The 15,000-nt window shown below is 43.6% G+C and overlaps 1 protein-coding gene across 4 annotated transcripts in view; it reads right to left on the bottom strand.

Annotated features, from left to right (window-relative positions):
* LOC143279514 (uncharacterized) overlaps positions 1-15,000 on the bottom strand; it is a 73,931-nt gene that overhangs the window by 28,798 nt on the left and 30,133 nt on the right. Inside the window, exon 1 of one of the 4 annotated variants that reach the window (XM_076583567.1) lies at positions 9,226-9,258. The exons of the other annotated variants lie outside the window; for them this stretch is intronic. Coding sequence (XP_076439682.1) covers positions 9,226-9,243 — 18 coding nt within the window. The 5' untranslated portion in view covers positions 9,244-9,258. Of the gene's footprint in view, positions 1-9,225; positions 9,259-15,000 lie in introns of those variants that run through there. 4 annotated transcript variants of the gene reach the window in all.

Below are 15,000 nucleotides of genomic sequence, written 5' to 3'. Positions count from 1 at the left end.
GTGTGTGTGACAGACAGAGAGATAAAGCGAGAAAGAGAGAGCGTGTGCATGCGTGAGTTTGTGTGCATGTTCATATATATATATATATATATATATATATATATGTGTGTGTGTGTGTGTGTGTGTGTGTGTGTGTGTGTGTGTGTGTGTGTGTGTATGCTGGATTCACAAATCAAAGGTTCAATTTCATAAAAGGTACCAACTTCGAAAAAAAAGAAGAAGAAAATCCCAAGAAAACACAGACACAAAAAAAAGATAATAAGTGCAAGGAACTAAACATGATTAACCATGTATGTATATCATAACCTGGTTCTGACCGATCGGCCTTATCAGTGAACGATCATCAAAAGTGTTGATCAAGAATAATAATGAACCTTCAGAAACTTGCAAGCTACCGCAGTGCGACAAAGCAAAGTGGCCCCCGGGTTGACTGAGGAGAAAGAAGGCGGAAATGGCGGACAGGGTGATAAAGCGGGTGGTGTGGAGAGAGGGGGGGGGGTATGGTGGAAGACGACGAGAAAGGGGGAATGACATGAGGGGTGTTGTTGTTGGGGTGGGTGGTAGTGGGCTGAATCAGCTCTTTACAGGTGTAATAACGTTCTGCTTGGTCTCACGGCCAATTATATGGACGTTCTCAGTCGCCGATCGTTTTTTCTTCTCTTCTTTTCTTCTTCTTCTTCTTCCCCTCCTTCTGTTGTTGTAGTCCTCGTGGGTCGCGGTAGTGGAAGAAATTGTGTAGTGTGCGTGTGATCGTTTTTTGTGACTGGAAACCATTTCTGGGTATTGTCTTTTATTTCGTGTGTGTGTGTGTGGGGGGGGGTCTGTCTGTCTGTTTGTCTGTCTGTCTATCTGTGTGTGTGCGTGTGTGTCTGTGTGTGTGTGTGCGAGCTCGCACGCGCGCGTGTGTGTGTTTATGCGTGCGTGCGTGTGTGTTACTCGTGCAAAATAAAGATGATTCTCAAGGGGGGTACACAGAAACAAGCATGTACACACACACACACACACACACACACGCACACATACACACACGCACGCACACGCCCCCCGCCCCCCCCCCCCCCCCCCCCCCCCCCCCACACACACACATACAGAATCAAATGAGCACTCTCTCTCTCTCTCTCTCTCTCTCTCTCTCTCTCTCTCTCTCTCGGCTCTCACTCTCATACAAGCGCGCGCGCACACCCATCAACGCGCTCGTACACATACACATACTCCCAGACATACTGAGAGAGAGAGAGACAGAGAGAGACAGAGAGAGACAGAGACAGAGACACAGAGACAGAGACGCAGAGACACATAGACAGAGAGAGAGGAGAACAGAGAGAGAGAGGGGGAGACATACTGACAGGCAGGCAAAGGGAGACAGACAGGAAGAAATACAGAGAGACCAGATGCTAAAATCACGAAGGAAAAAAACAAAAACAAAACCACATTTAAAGAAAGAAAGAACAACAACAATAACAAACTATTATATTCTTGTGCTATTTTTTATATATATTTTTTCTAACAATAATCAATTATATTTCATCGATTTCATTTTGGCACATTCAGCGCCCCCCCGCCAGGGGGATTTAAACATTCCATGGAACGTAAACGTGTTCAGACCGGCCAGTCTCCACCGTCTGTTCCGGAAAAAATGGTTCTGTTCTCTCACGGCATAACAAGTCACCTGAGCTGGCTGTTACAATCGATTACACAGCCTTGTGTTATACCCTGCTGGGATTTTTCTCTTTTTTTTTTCTTTCTTTTTATTGGGGCGGGGGGGGGGGGGGGGTGAGGGGGAGGGGGGATACCAGATGTGGATGTATGTATGAAACGATGTATGTGATATTTTTTACATTTGTATCTTCGTAATATTTGTTGGGGCTGTTGTTGGCTTTTACAGTTATGGTCCCCGTGTAGTTTACTTGTCTATGTTGTGATAATGCACCTGACCAAATTTCTCCAGTTGGAGATAATAAAGTTATTCTTATCTTATCTTATACTTCTGGCATCACGGTGTCCGAAACTGATTACCGCCACCCCCCCCTCACCCCCACCCACCCCCCAAAAAAAGAGAGAGAAAGAAAAAGGAAAGAAACAACAACATGAAAATAAAATAAAATGAATAATAATAATAATAAATAAAAATTAAAAAAAAGGAAAGAGAGCGTTTTCAATCTTCTCCTCAGCTTGATCCCGAAATCAACCACCATTAACGCAGCCAATCTATAAACATCTGAAGGCAAACACTCACAACATTGGCCGAGCAGTCTCGCGCGGTGAGCGTGTGCACTGACACACCAACGCACAGGCGTTGACACTCGCATACGCAGACTCGCGCATGATCAGACATGACCGCCACACAGACACAGGCAGACAGAGAGATGGACGGACACACACACACACACACACACACACACAATGCATAAAGAGATACAGGCAGAGAGAGCGACAGAAAGGGGCAGAGAGAGAGAGAGAGAGAGAGAGAGAGAGAGAGAGAGGGGGGGGGGGGGACGACCGAACGAATGAATAAACGAACGAACTTTTGTTTAATGAGGGAAGTGGAATAAGTATGCATATGAATTTTTTTTTCTTTTTCTTTTTTTTTTATTTTTTTTTTATACATCCAACACTTTGGGCAAAGAGAAAATGAAATTAATACATCTACAAAAATAACAAGAGAGAGAGACAGAGAGAGAGAGACAGAGGGAGAGAGTCAGATAGTTTATTCATTTGAGGGCAAGGCCCCTCATGCAGGGGAATGTGCACAACTAAACAATGATAATGAATATCAATTATGGAGACCGAAACCAATGTAACTATAGTACTGATACGTTAATCAGCAACATGGAAAATAAGAATTTCCCTGTATTTCGATGCTTTGTAGGAATATTGAGACGAGGGAGAGAGAGAGAGAGACAGAGAGAGACACAGACAGACAGACAGACCGACCGAAATGCAAACAGTTCAGGAGACAGACAGCACGCGATATCTTAAGTGCAAAGCAACATTCTGCTTAACAGCGTTTCATCAACAAACAAACAAAAAGAAAAAAAAAATCTCTAAATATCACTCTCTCACGATAGATTAAACAAGCGGAACACACACACACACACACACACACACAAACAAACACAAAGAAACTAATCATACAAACTCGACCACCCATTCTAGCAGTGATATAGCTCAATATATCAATTATCTACCTTACCAAATTAACATAAGAAAATAAATTTTACATATGGATATCCTCCTCATTTACTCTGGTATGTTCTGATCATTGTGATCATGCCTTATTTTTTGTGCTTCTGAGATAAATTTAGCTACTGACTGTATGATATATTCATCATCAGACGGTAAAACAGAAAAAAAACATCATGTCTTTTAGCTAGATGAGATTAAAAAAAATGTACATTTTTCTCTTACTTTATCGTATAATTTACAATGAAACAAAAAATGTGTTTCGTCATCTACGCTAGATGCACACAAAGGACATGGCGAGTCTGTGGATGCTGCAGATTGAAACCACAATTTATTTGCACTGAAACCAAAATTAATGTCCGTAGCCGGAATCTTGCATAATTTAACCTGTGCCACTCATCTGTGATGACTGTTAGATATTTTTCAGTATGAAATATACTTTTGAATGAGAAAAACCAACTATATTTCTCTTTGCTTTCCATATCTGAATGCCAATTTTGTTTAAAAGAACAAATCAATCTGTCTCTAAATTCTGATATAAACTGCTGTTCATTCCCCACTTCCTGATACACCCACACAATTCCAAAACCGTGTTCAGACAAAACCTTTTTTTACACTATAAGTCCAGTTTTCTTCTCCTAATTCCATTTGTAACAGCATTATCTCGTAAGCCTGTCTGAGTAAACGTGATTGTGGAAGTTTCAATAATTTCAACCAATATTTAATGCATTTTACAAACGTTCTTATATACAAAGGATATCTACCCGTTTCCCCATATAACATTGTGTTGGATGAATGAATTGGCACATTTAAAAAACGTTTAACTGCATAAGTATGTACTTTTTCCATCTGTGAATTTACCTTTAGTCCTCAAATTTCGGCTGCATATGTAAGTATAGGTTCAATCTGTGTATCGAACATTTTCCAAAACAAACAGTAATCAACAGACTTAAGCTCTTTTTTTTTAGCTTTTTTTTTTTTTTTTAATGATTTCAGTATTTCAATAACACCTTTCTTTGCTTTCCTGCATGGTTCTTCCCAAGCATAATTTAAGCTTAATTTTGTTGAGAACATCATTCCCAAATATTTATATGGAACATCCTCATTTCCATAAAGCCATTTTTCGTGCACTGACAGATGTCCACCCATTCTAAATACAATAATGTTAGTTTTATCCATGTTAACTGTTAAACCCAAATAGTCTGCTTCTTCTTTCAATGCATTTAATTGGTTCTGTAAACCTCTAACAGTTCCAGACAAAAGAACAACGTCATCTGCAAATAACAGTAAAAATATCTCGATTGCTCCCGGAATTAATTGAATTCCATGTCTTCCTTTTCTCGACAATTCTGTTGCTAATTCGTTAATAAAAAGGAGAACATTTGTGGGCTCAAAAGACAACCTTGCTTTACCCCATTTGGGCAATCAAAATATTCTGAATACATACCTTTCTCACGTACGCATGCAAGCACTGACTAATAAATACCTCTAAGAGCCTTGTATAATTTGCCATTCACACCACTTTCACGCAAAACATGCCATAATACATTACGATTCACGGAATCGAAGGCCTTCCTGAAATCAATGAAAGCAACATAAAGTTTTGTGTTATTAAGTAAGTATTTTTGGACAAGTGTGTACAATGTCAATATGTGATCTGTTGTACTGTCACCTCCTTCACCTTCACCTCTCCCGTAGTCTGGGTTCAGACCGTTGGGGCACCGCTGCTGACCTGGCCACCACCCCTCTCCACTCTTCACGGTTTTCTGATTTCCTCAGGGCGTCACCGAGCGTCAAGCCTGTCCACCCCCGGATGTTGTCTTCCCATCTCTTCTTCTGCCGTCCTCTCCTTCTGCCTCCTTGTACGGTGCCTTGCAGGAACGTTTTGGCAAGACCAGATGATCGGGAGATGTGTCCATACCACCTAAGTTTGCGTTTTTTCACTATGGACAGAAGGTCTTCGTAGGGTCCAATACTTTGCTTGATTCTGTTCTTCACTTCCGTGTTAGTGATGTGGTCTCTGTAGGAGATGCCAAGTAGTCTACGAAAGCATCTCATCTCGACAGCTTGGATTCTTCTCTCGATGTCTGCAGTCAGGGTCCAAGTCTCGCAGGCGTAGAGCAATATTGATATAACCATGGAACGCATCAGTCTGATTTTTGAGCTGAGAGCGATGTTTTTGTTGTTCCAGATGGTGTTCAGCTTGTTGAGTGCCGTTGTTGTTTGGGCAATTCTCGAGAGTACTTCTGGTTTAGATCCTTCATCTGACACGATTGCTCCCAGATATTTGAAGCTGTGGACTGTTTTAAGCTTTTCGTCGTTGACTTTGATGTCAATGCTGATGCCGTTGGTGTTGTTAGTCATCAGTTTGGTTTTCTCTGCACTGATTTGCATTCCATACGATGTGGAGGCTTTGTCTAGATGTTTGACCAGGCTTGCCAGTTCTTCTTCTTTTCCAGCCAGTCCATCAATGTCGTCGGCAAAACGTAGGTTTGTGATTGTTCTGCCGCCTATGCTGACTGTTCCTACATGCTCTTCCAGTGCGTCAGTCATTATTCTTTCTAAGAAGATGTTGAAGAGTGTTGGGGAGAGTAGACAGCCTTGTCTCACTCCGACTGTGGTTCTGAACCAGTCCCCGATGCTATTGTTGAGGTAGACGGCGCTGGTGGCTTTGTCATAGAGGTGCTGTATCAGTCTGATCAGGTTGGCGTTGATGTTGTACAGATTCATGGTAGCCCACAAAGCTGCATGCCAGATCATGTCAAATGCCTTCTTAAAATCAATGAAGACGTGGTAGAGGTCTTGTTGGTGTTGATGGTACCTCTCACATAGCAACCTCAAGTTGAAGATTTGTTCAGTTGTGCTCCTTCCTGGTCTGAAACCTGCCTGTTCTTCAGCAATGATGTTTTCTGCTTGTGGTTTCAGTCTGTTAAGCAGGATCTTCAACATGACTTTGCTGGGATGACTAATCAGGCTGATGGTGCGGTAGTTTTGACACTGCTGGAGATTGCCCTTTTTGGGAAGGGTGATGATCAGTGATTGTGTCCACGGTGTGGGCCATTCCCCTGTTTGCCAGATCTTGTTGCAGATTTTCAGTAGCACATCTATCATAACTTCACCCCCTGCTTGGACCAGTTCTGATGGGATGTTGTCCACTCCTGCCGATTTCCCTTTTTTCAGCGATGCTAGAGCTGCCTCTATTTCTTCACGGAGTATGGGGTGATTACTGTTATCAGTGGCTGGTGGAACATTCAGTATTGCTGGATCACCTGTGGTCTGTATGTTGTATAGCTCTGAGCAGTATTCTGTCCATCGCTTTAGGATGTCTTGTTCTTCTGTTAAACATTTTCCATCCTTGGTCTGGATGTTGGACATAGTTCTACCTTGCCTTGTGTTGGTAAGTTCTTTCACAACTTGGTAGGCTTTCTTGCTGTTGTTTCTTGTCAGGTTTTCCTCTATGTCCTGGCATTTTCCTTCAATCCAATTCTCCCTTGCCTTCTTCATGCTTCTCTTGATTTCGGTGTTAACTGCTTTGTACTGTTTTGCCCCTTCTTCTTCATTCTTTTTCTTTTTCAGGTCTCTACGTTTGTCACACAGCTGTAGGATGTCGTCCGTGACCCAGGGCTTCTTTTTGATGCGTTGTTTTCCAAGAGTTGTTTGGGCTGTTTCAGTTACAGCTGCGTTGAAGTCGCTTACGAGTGTATCCAGGTCGGCGTCATCTGCATCGAGAGTGATGAGTGGCGCGAATTTCCCACCAATCATGGCTTAGAATGCCTCTTGTACTTCAGGATCTTTCAATTTTTCCAGGTCGAACTTCAGTCTTGAGAAGCTTTGTTTCTTTGTTTTCTTCAGTTGGAGTTTGAAGGTCATCATTACCAAGTCGTGGTCACTTGCAATGTCAGCTCCTGGGAAACTTCTTGTCTTGGCAATGTTCACGCTAGACTGGAAACGCTTCTTTACCTTGATGTAGTCTATTTGGTTGTGGTGATCTCCTCCAGGGCTGTGCCATGTCCATCTTCTGGATGCTTTGTGTGGTCCAAATGTGTTTGTTATCTTCAGGTTGTTGAAGCAGGCAAATTCCAGGAGTCTCAAACCTCTTTCATTTGTAGCGTTGTTACCATATCGTCCACATGTGCCCTTCCAGGTGTTGTAGGAGTCTTCTCCGATCTTGGCGTTCCAGTCACCTTGTACTACTATGATGTCTTTCTTTGGTGTCTGATCAAGGGTTTCTTGTAGTTGTTCGTAGAACATCAACTTCATCATCGCTGTGATCAGATGTGGGAGCATATGCTTGTATGATGGTGATGTTGAATGGGGATGCCCTCAGGCGGATGGTAGTGAGCCTGCTGGATATTGGTCGGCAGCCCATGACAGTGTTAACTGCGAAGATCCCTTCCTTCTATTAAGAAAGGGTGAATACCGTAGTCGCACCTTCTCGCCACGTTAATGTGGGTGTTTCCTCAGGGGGACACGGTGCAGGTTGTTTCAACCGACGCGGCACGGGAGCGAGTAACTGGCGCTATATCAAAACTAGATCTCGGCCTCTCCAATCAAGGAAAGCCGCAGCTAGACCAGTCTAGCATGGAGAGGGATGGGCTCCGCCATGCTTTTCTGCCCAAGACTCACCGCATGAATGACGACCACTACTCAACCCATACCGGCTCGGTCGTCGCCCGGGTCAACAAGGACCGCGCCTTCCATTGCAAACCAGGGTGGAGGTGACAAATGTGCTACTGGTGGACCACACAACAACAAGCTCCGGACCAGGAACAACATCTCTATTGGCACGTGGAATGTCAGAACACTAAGGACGCCAGGAAAATTGGAAGAACTGACACATGCAATGAACAAATATCGCTGGCACATCCTAGGACTCTGTGAAACACGATGGAAAAACATTGGTGAAATACCCACACTTGAAGGCCACAGACTATTTTACAGTGGTAGAGAGGACAAACACGAACATGGAGTAGGGTTCCTGATCCACAAAGACATTGTTGTACTGTAGTTACTTCTAAATCCTGCTTGCTGTTCCATTATTTTTTTCTTCTTTTTCAGACCATTTGGTTAATCTCTGGACAAGGAGAGAGAGAGAGAGAGAGAGAGAGAGAGAGAGAGAGAGAGAGAGAGAGAGAGAGAGAGAGAGAAAGAAAGAAAGATAGAGAGAGAGGAGAAATATGTCATCAGTATCGACAACCGGATGACTAAAGCCACATTGTTATCATCAAATCCACATACGACAGTTGTAATTAAAACTAGAATGACTACTACCATCACCAATATCACTTATACAACAGCTATTGTCACCGTCATGATGGAATGAAATGAATATATTTATGTATGCACACAAATTGGAAGAAATGAAAGAGAGAGAGAGAGAGGAGGCGGGGGTTGGAGGAAGAGAGATAGAAGAGAGAGACGGAGCGAAAGAAACACATGATTCAAGTACCATGGGTCAATGTAACTACCAGCACAATTAATTCAAAATATAGTTTCGTCAACAATTCAGATTATCAGTAGCAACATAAATCCCGATGACGTCTATAAATTTGATACACGTGATGAAACAGTGGAATGTGAGATAAGTTTCCCGGAATCTCCTTTTAAAGCCTTCAACTAAGGTAAACATATTTTTGCAAAGCTAACTGAATGTTTGACAACACACAAAAACGTTAAGGGATGCATTTCAAGTTTCTCCACACTTTCCGTTGTAAAATATTTCTGTCTGGTGCACACTGACAAAGACATAAATGCGTTTTATCTTCTAAGCGATAGTTACACAAAGAACACGATAAATTTACCCCGGAGTCAGAGGACAAACTTAACTGATGTGTTTTTATGTCAGACATGCTCAGCCTGAATTGAATCAAGGTATCTCGAAGATGTTTTTTTTTTTTTAATGCACTCGAAGCAGGGTTCTAAAGATAACTAATTTGGAACAATTTGCACACGGAGTATCTTCCGAGTATTAAGAAGACACAGACAGAGCGAAAGTCAAACAGATAATTATAGACAGAAACAAACAGGATGATAATTTCTCACCTTTTTCCTGTTCGACATAGTTAAATGTCCGGCAGGTATCTTCACCACCGTACACCTATAAATTATTAGTATTCCAAAAAGTTATATCGCTCCTCAGTCAAGCACAACACCACTGCCAGAACCAATATTCCGTAATCCTCAGCACACAAAACCTTAGCACGCATTTACCGTCCAGTGCGGAGTATTGCTGCTTAAATGGCTCAGGTAAAAACCGTCACAGACGCAGAAAACCCACTCAATAGGCACGGCGAGTGAAAGTGCGACTGCAGCAAAGGAACAACAAAAAATAAGAAGAGGATAGGGAGGAAGAAGAAGAAGCAGCTTGTATTTTATCATATGCTACAACACAACACTCTAAAACAGAAACCGGTGGGTTTTTCCCCCTCATTTTGCCCCCTCATTTGAATCCCATGGGGTTTATTCGTTCTTTAAAACAAACTTTTTTTTCTTGGTTTGTCTTGTCTTGAGAAGAAATGATCACGGCCATGTATACTCCACAATCACATGGATTCGGCACAACAATCTTTTCTGTCACCATGTCTCAGAGCTTTGTTTTCAGTTTCCATTCATGTATCAGCGCACAACGTCCACTGGAAAACAAAACAAAAAGATAAAACACCCAAAAAACAACAATAACAAAAAAAGCAAAGAAAAAAAACACAAAAAAAACAACAAAAAAACCTCGAATCTTTCCAACTCGATCCGTTTAGCTGGAAAGCAAAACGCCTCTCTCTCTCTGTATCTGCGTGTGCCCCTCACTATCTCTCTCTTTCTGTCTATGTCTACGTGTGCCCCTCACTCTCTCTCTGCCTGTCTTTGCGTGCTGTCTTTGCGTGTGTTCCTCTCTTTCTCTCTCTTATAGCAGACCTCGTGCGAACAGCGGTATTGCGATGTGTCTAATCCACGCATAGCGAGACCGGTTTCTCAAGGGCGACGGTCAGGGTTTTTGTTCCTCGTCTGGCACCAACTCCAACTTCGTTTCGTTTTGCTTTCCTTCCTTTCTCTCTTTCTTTCTTTCTTTTTTTTTCTTCTTTTTGTTGTTGGCTGCGCTTTCACGGTCTGGTTGGCAGTTTATGACAGCCACACACATTACTCGCACGTGAGACAAAAGGAAAAAAAAAAAAGAAAAAAAGAAGAAAAAAAAGAAAGAAAGGTCTAGGAATTTCACACACGCACATACAGTGGGTAGTAGTAGTAATCCTATCTGGCTGGCTGTGATGCGTGTAATACTACTAATCCTGCATGTGGGGATTTATATACGGTTTTTGTTTCTTTCTTTTTTTTAATATGGCGAGTGTTGCATGAGGTCATCATCTATCACAGCTGTGGCGTAAAGTCTATAATGATGTGCATTTTCCGTCCGGTGCTGGTGCAAGCTGTGGCACAGGCATCGAACTGGGGGATTAATCAATGCCATGATCGTTGGGTGCTTTATAGCGGTTTTCACTATGAAGATTAGATCGTTAGCTGAAGGTTCACACTTCCTCTCTCTGGGTCTGTGAGTGTGAGTGTGATCGCGCACGCGCGAGCGTGTGTTCGTGCATGCGAACGCGCACCCACACATCAAGTAAGACTCTCATGTCAATATAGATTATCCACCGCACAAAACTCAGTTATAATCACACATAAGTAGATACAGACAGACAGACACCCAAGCACACAAAAGTGAAATGAAAACTACAGAGTTCTAGTATGCACTGATTAATAATTCGGGATAGTTGTTTCCACAGCAATGGCTGCAGTCCCAATCATTGCTGCTGTTGTAACTACTGTGTGTCTACTGTTTTGATTACTCCTACTCTTTCTGTTTGTCTAACAGTCACACACACACACGCGCGCGCGCGCACACACACACACATGTACAAACATATACATACACACACGCGCGCACGAAGATGCACACACGCGTTCGCTGCACAGTCCAATAGGACATTGTTATCATAGTTGTTTGTTGTTGTTAGAATGCAGTTTGATGTTCTTTAACGCCGATTTAATGTGCTAAAACTAGACCTAGGATAAGCTTCTCACGGTGAGACTAAATGGACAACAGCTATGCATTGTTTGAATGTATTTGATAGGCCACTATTGATCAGGCGTGTGGGTAAGGGGGGTGGGGTGGGGAGGAGAGATATGCGCGTGCACGCGCGTCTATGTTTATGTAAGTGTGTCAGTGTATGTGTGCACGCGCTCCCCCGTCCCTCCCCCAACGCCTCAACTGACATTTTTTGCCTCCTCGACGACTGACTCAGATCCAGTGATCTAAGCCGTCACTGAGTTACAAGGTTTGCCAATAACGCATTTGTCACCACGTATTGTGTATGGCCCAACATACCTTTAAACAATCGATAAGCTAACCAGCCTTGCTGCCCCTGTAAGCTGATCAGGTGGAAAACTCCCAAGAAGTGAACGGCAGTCATTAGTGGGGGGAACTTTTCGTTTGTTTGCTTGTTGTTGTTTTGGTGTGGTCCTGGTCCGTCACTTTTTGGTTTTACCTTTGCGTGTGAAACAGACCCACATATTTGCGTATGCACACACAAGCACGCTCGCGTCTGCTAGAATCCGAGCATCGTACGTGTTCCTTCGCATGCGTGCGCGCGCAAGTTGCGTGTAAGTGTGTACATACATGAACAGATACATATTTGAAAAAAAGAAAAAAAAAAATCCTGACATCAATACCCCCACCCCACCACCACCCCTTCAACAACTACCCGCCGCCCGACTCATCCAGGCTCTCCCCACCCCCCTCCCCGCATTCCACCTCCTGACCCTTTACCCCTCCTCTTCACATTCGCTCCCTTGCCTCCTGCCCCACCCCCCACCCCTCCTCCCCTTCACCTGCCCCGATGCACCATCACCCCTTACGTCTCCACCTCGACAGATCCTTTCGTCTCAGTCACAGGAGATTATGCCGCCACTGCGACATAAGGTGAGCCAATCACAGTTGTGTGACACACGTTGGAAACAAGATTATTACTTATGAATTAACCCCACCCGCCCGTGCGTAAGCCGACACTGTGTACTGTGAGGCATGTACACGTAATAAGCTTACTATTAGTTATGAGAAAGATCCCTTTTTGATAACTGTATATCGTTGTTTCTGGTCTTTATGTTTGTATCTGGAGCATGTCTAGTTTAGCGCCTGTCTGTCTTTCTGTAGGATTCTGCCTCCATCTCTCATTCCCTTACTCGCTCACACATACGCAACACGCACGCATGCACACACACATATATTGCACGCATGATGAATCAAGCAATTCCTTCTTCTTTTTTAAACATTGCAATGGACATGAATACGAGTTCTGTTATCAATGTTCACATATTATACCCCCCCCCCCTCTCTCTCTCTCTCACTCTCTCTCTCTTTTCGTCCTTCCCAGTTCCGCTCTTCTTACTTTTTCAATCTGACTCTCCAACAATCTTCACAACTCTCCCTCCTTTTCTTCTTGTCTGTCAGTCATCTTTTCTTTTCTCTCTTTTCCTTTCTCCTCTCACCATCTCGATCTGTTTCCCACTTTCCCTCCTCTCAAGACCTGATCAGCGCTTTAGGTCAGGCGTTTCTTTCTTTTGTTTTCTTTTTTTGTTATTTCTTTTTATCTCAAACAGATTTATTGCGCCGTATATGGATAAGCCCACACGCGTCGACGCCTCCTTGAACCAGGGAAGAGAATGTCTCTGACCAGGTACCCCACCCCCACCCATCCAAAACCCCGGCCTCTCCCTCTGTGTGTGTGTGTGTGTGTGTGTGTGTGTGTGTGTGCACTCTCTCTCAATCCTTGGCAGCACAGCAAACATTAGTCTCGCTTGACGCGGTCAGAACGGATCAAACTGTAACCAATTGCTTTTCGGCACGGTCCGTGTGAACGACTTCTTGCGGAAAAAACACAAACCAGTGGACAGAGCAGAAACGTGTAAGACATCTAGTGAAAGAAAAAGAAGAAATAGAAAAGAAGAAAGTGATATGGTTTCGTTCCCACGGGAAGTGAAGAGGGTGGTGGAGGAGGCGGAGGAGGAGGAGGAGGAGATTTACACCCCCTATACCCCACCCCATCCACCCCTAACAACACCACTGCTCCGCTACTACTTGCCCCAGCCCTTCCTCTCTGCTGACTACAAGTCGGAAGGATTTCATGGTTAGATGAACGAAGAAGACGAGGAGGAGGAGGAGGAGGAGGAGGAGGAGGAGGAGAAGAAGAAGAAGAAGAAGAAGAAGAAGAAGAAGAAGAAGAAGAAGAAGAAGAAGAAGAAGAAGAAGAAGAAGAAGAAGAAGAAATCTATGAGAAATACAAAATGTGCTGACTTTTAAACAAGCTTGAAATATGTCTCGTCATGTGCATTCTCAAGTCTTGACATGTCTTTTAACATTGTTGTTGACCTGTGTTTTTGTTTGTTTGTTTTTTTTATATGTGGGCCATGTACTTATCCCTCCCTCCCCCCACCCCCTGTTCTCCCTCGCCACTTCACCCAGGACCTCGGTTTATTGTTTTTATCCGAAAGACTAACAACCAGACCGTCATCCTAGATGTAGCGGAGTAGGAAGAAAGAAAAAGTAAAACAAAACAAAAACAACTCCGCCCTGATCCTTAAGATTCGAACATAGAAACCTTCCCTTCCTCAGTCGCTCGCGGCCATTTGAGCTGTCCACTAAAAACAACAACTCTACTATTATATTTTATTCATCATTGTGCAATGTGAGGGTCGCACAACCACCACACCACCTGTGAGAGAACATTGCCGAACGAAAGGACAGACGAGTCACACACACTCACACGCACCCAGAGAGAAACAGACATACTGAGAACGTGGCCTCACAACCTAGTAACATCAAACAAACTGCAGGGAGCGTTGGCAATATCACAGAGACTGGTCGTGAACAAACACCCACACAACTTGACCACCACCGCTGTGACAGAAGGCGGCGGGGGCGAAGGTGGAAGTGGGATGGGTGTGGCCAGGTAGGGTTGGGTGAGGAGGGGGAGGAGCGTACTCAGTCCTACTTTGACCATGTTTCTGAACTGCGAGTGTGACCTGTGTGAGTGGACGCTCTGTGTGTGTGTGTGTGTGTGTGTGTGTGTGAGAGAGAGAGAGAGAGAGAGAGAGAGAGAGAGCTTGACTAACGGGGTCTGGCAGGTCAAGAAAAGGGTTAAAGGTTTTTCGTCAGTTTCTAGCGGGGGATTTCGTTTTGTTGTGAGGAGGTGGTGGTGTGAGTTAGTGAGGTAGTGTTTGCGTGGGTCTCCATGGTCGTTATTTAATCACGGTAGTTTTTTTCCTCAATCAGGGTTGGTGTGCAGTGTGAGATGTGGAAAGGTTTCCTTAGTAGTTTTGTGCGATCAAGATGGTCTTTGTGTATGCCTTCCTCTCACCGATACTTTTCCTCTCACTGTCTTTATATCTGTCCCTGTCTCCGTACGTGTCTCTCGCTCTTATGCACTCACTGGCACACACACCACACGTACTACAGAGAGAGAGAGAGAGAGAGAGAGAGAGAGAGAGGTGGTGTCAATGTGGCAACAGACAACTGCATGTAGTCCAGAAGCTCTACCTTACCAAAAATAATAGTTCTTCACATGCCTTTTTTTGAGACAAAAAGGTGGTTTTTCCTTCTTCTTTTTTTCCTTTCCTGTTTTTACCCTCTTTGTCCTTTGTTGTTTTCCAAATCCTTTTTTTGTGTCTGCGTTCATATACATTTTTATGTCCTTTTTTTAAAAAAAAGAAAAAAAGAATAAACATAAAAGTGACTTTATGTAGGCAATCCTAATTTCCGCCCTCTCCAGTCCT

Source organism: Babylonia areolata, chromosome 2 (assembly GCF_041734735.1).
Source record: "Babylonia areolata isolate BAREFJ2019XMU chromosome 2, ASM4173473v1, whole genome shotgun sequence".
Taxonomy (NCBI): Eukaryota; Metazoa; Mollusca; class Gastropoda; order Neogastropoda; family Buccinidae; genus Babylonia; species Babylonia areolata.
The sequence above is the reverse complement of the archived record's forward strand: the minus strand, read 5'-3'. Positions and strand labels throughout refer to the sequence as shown.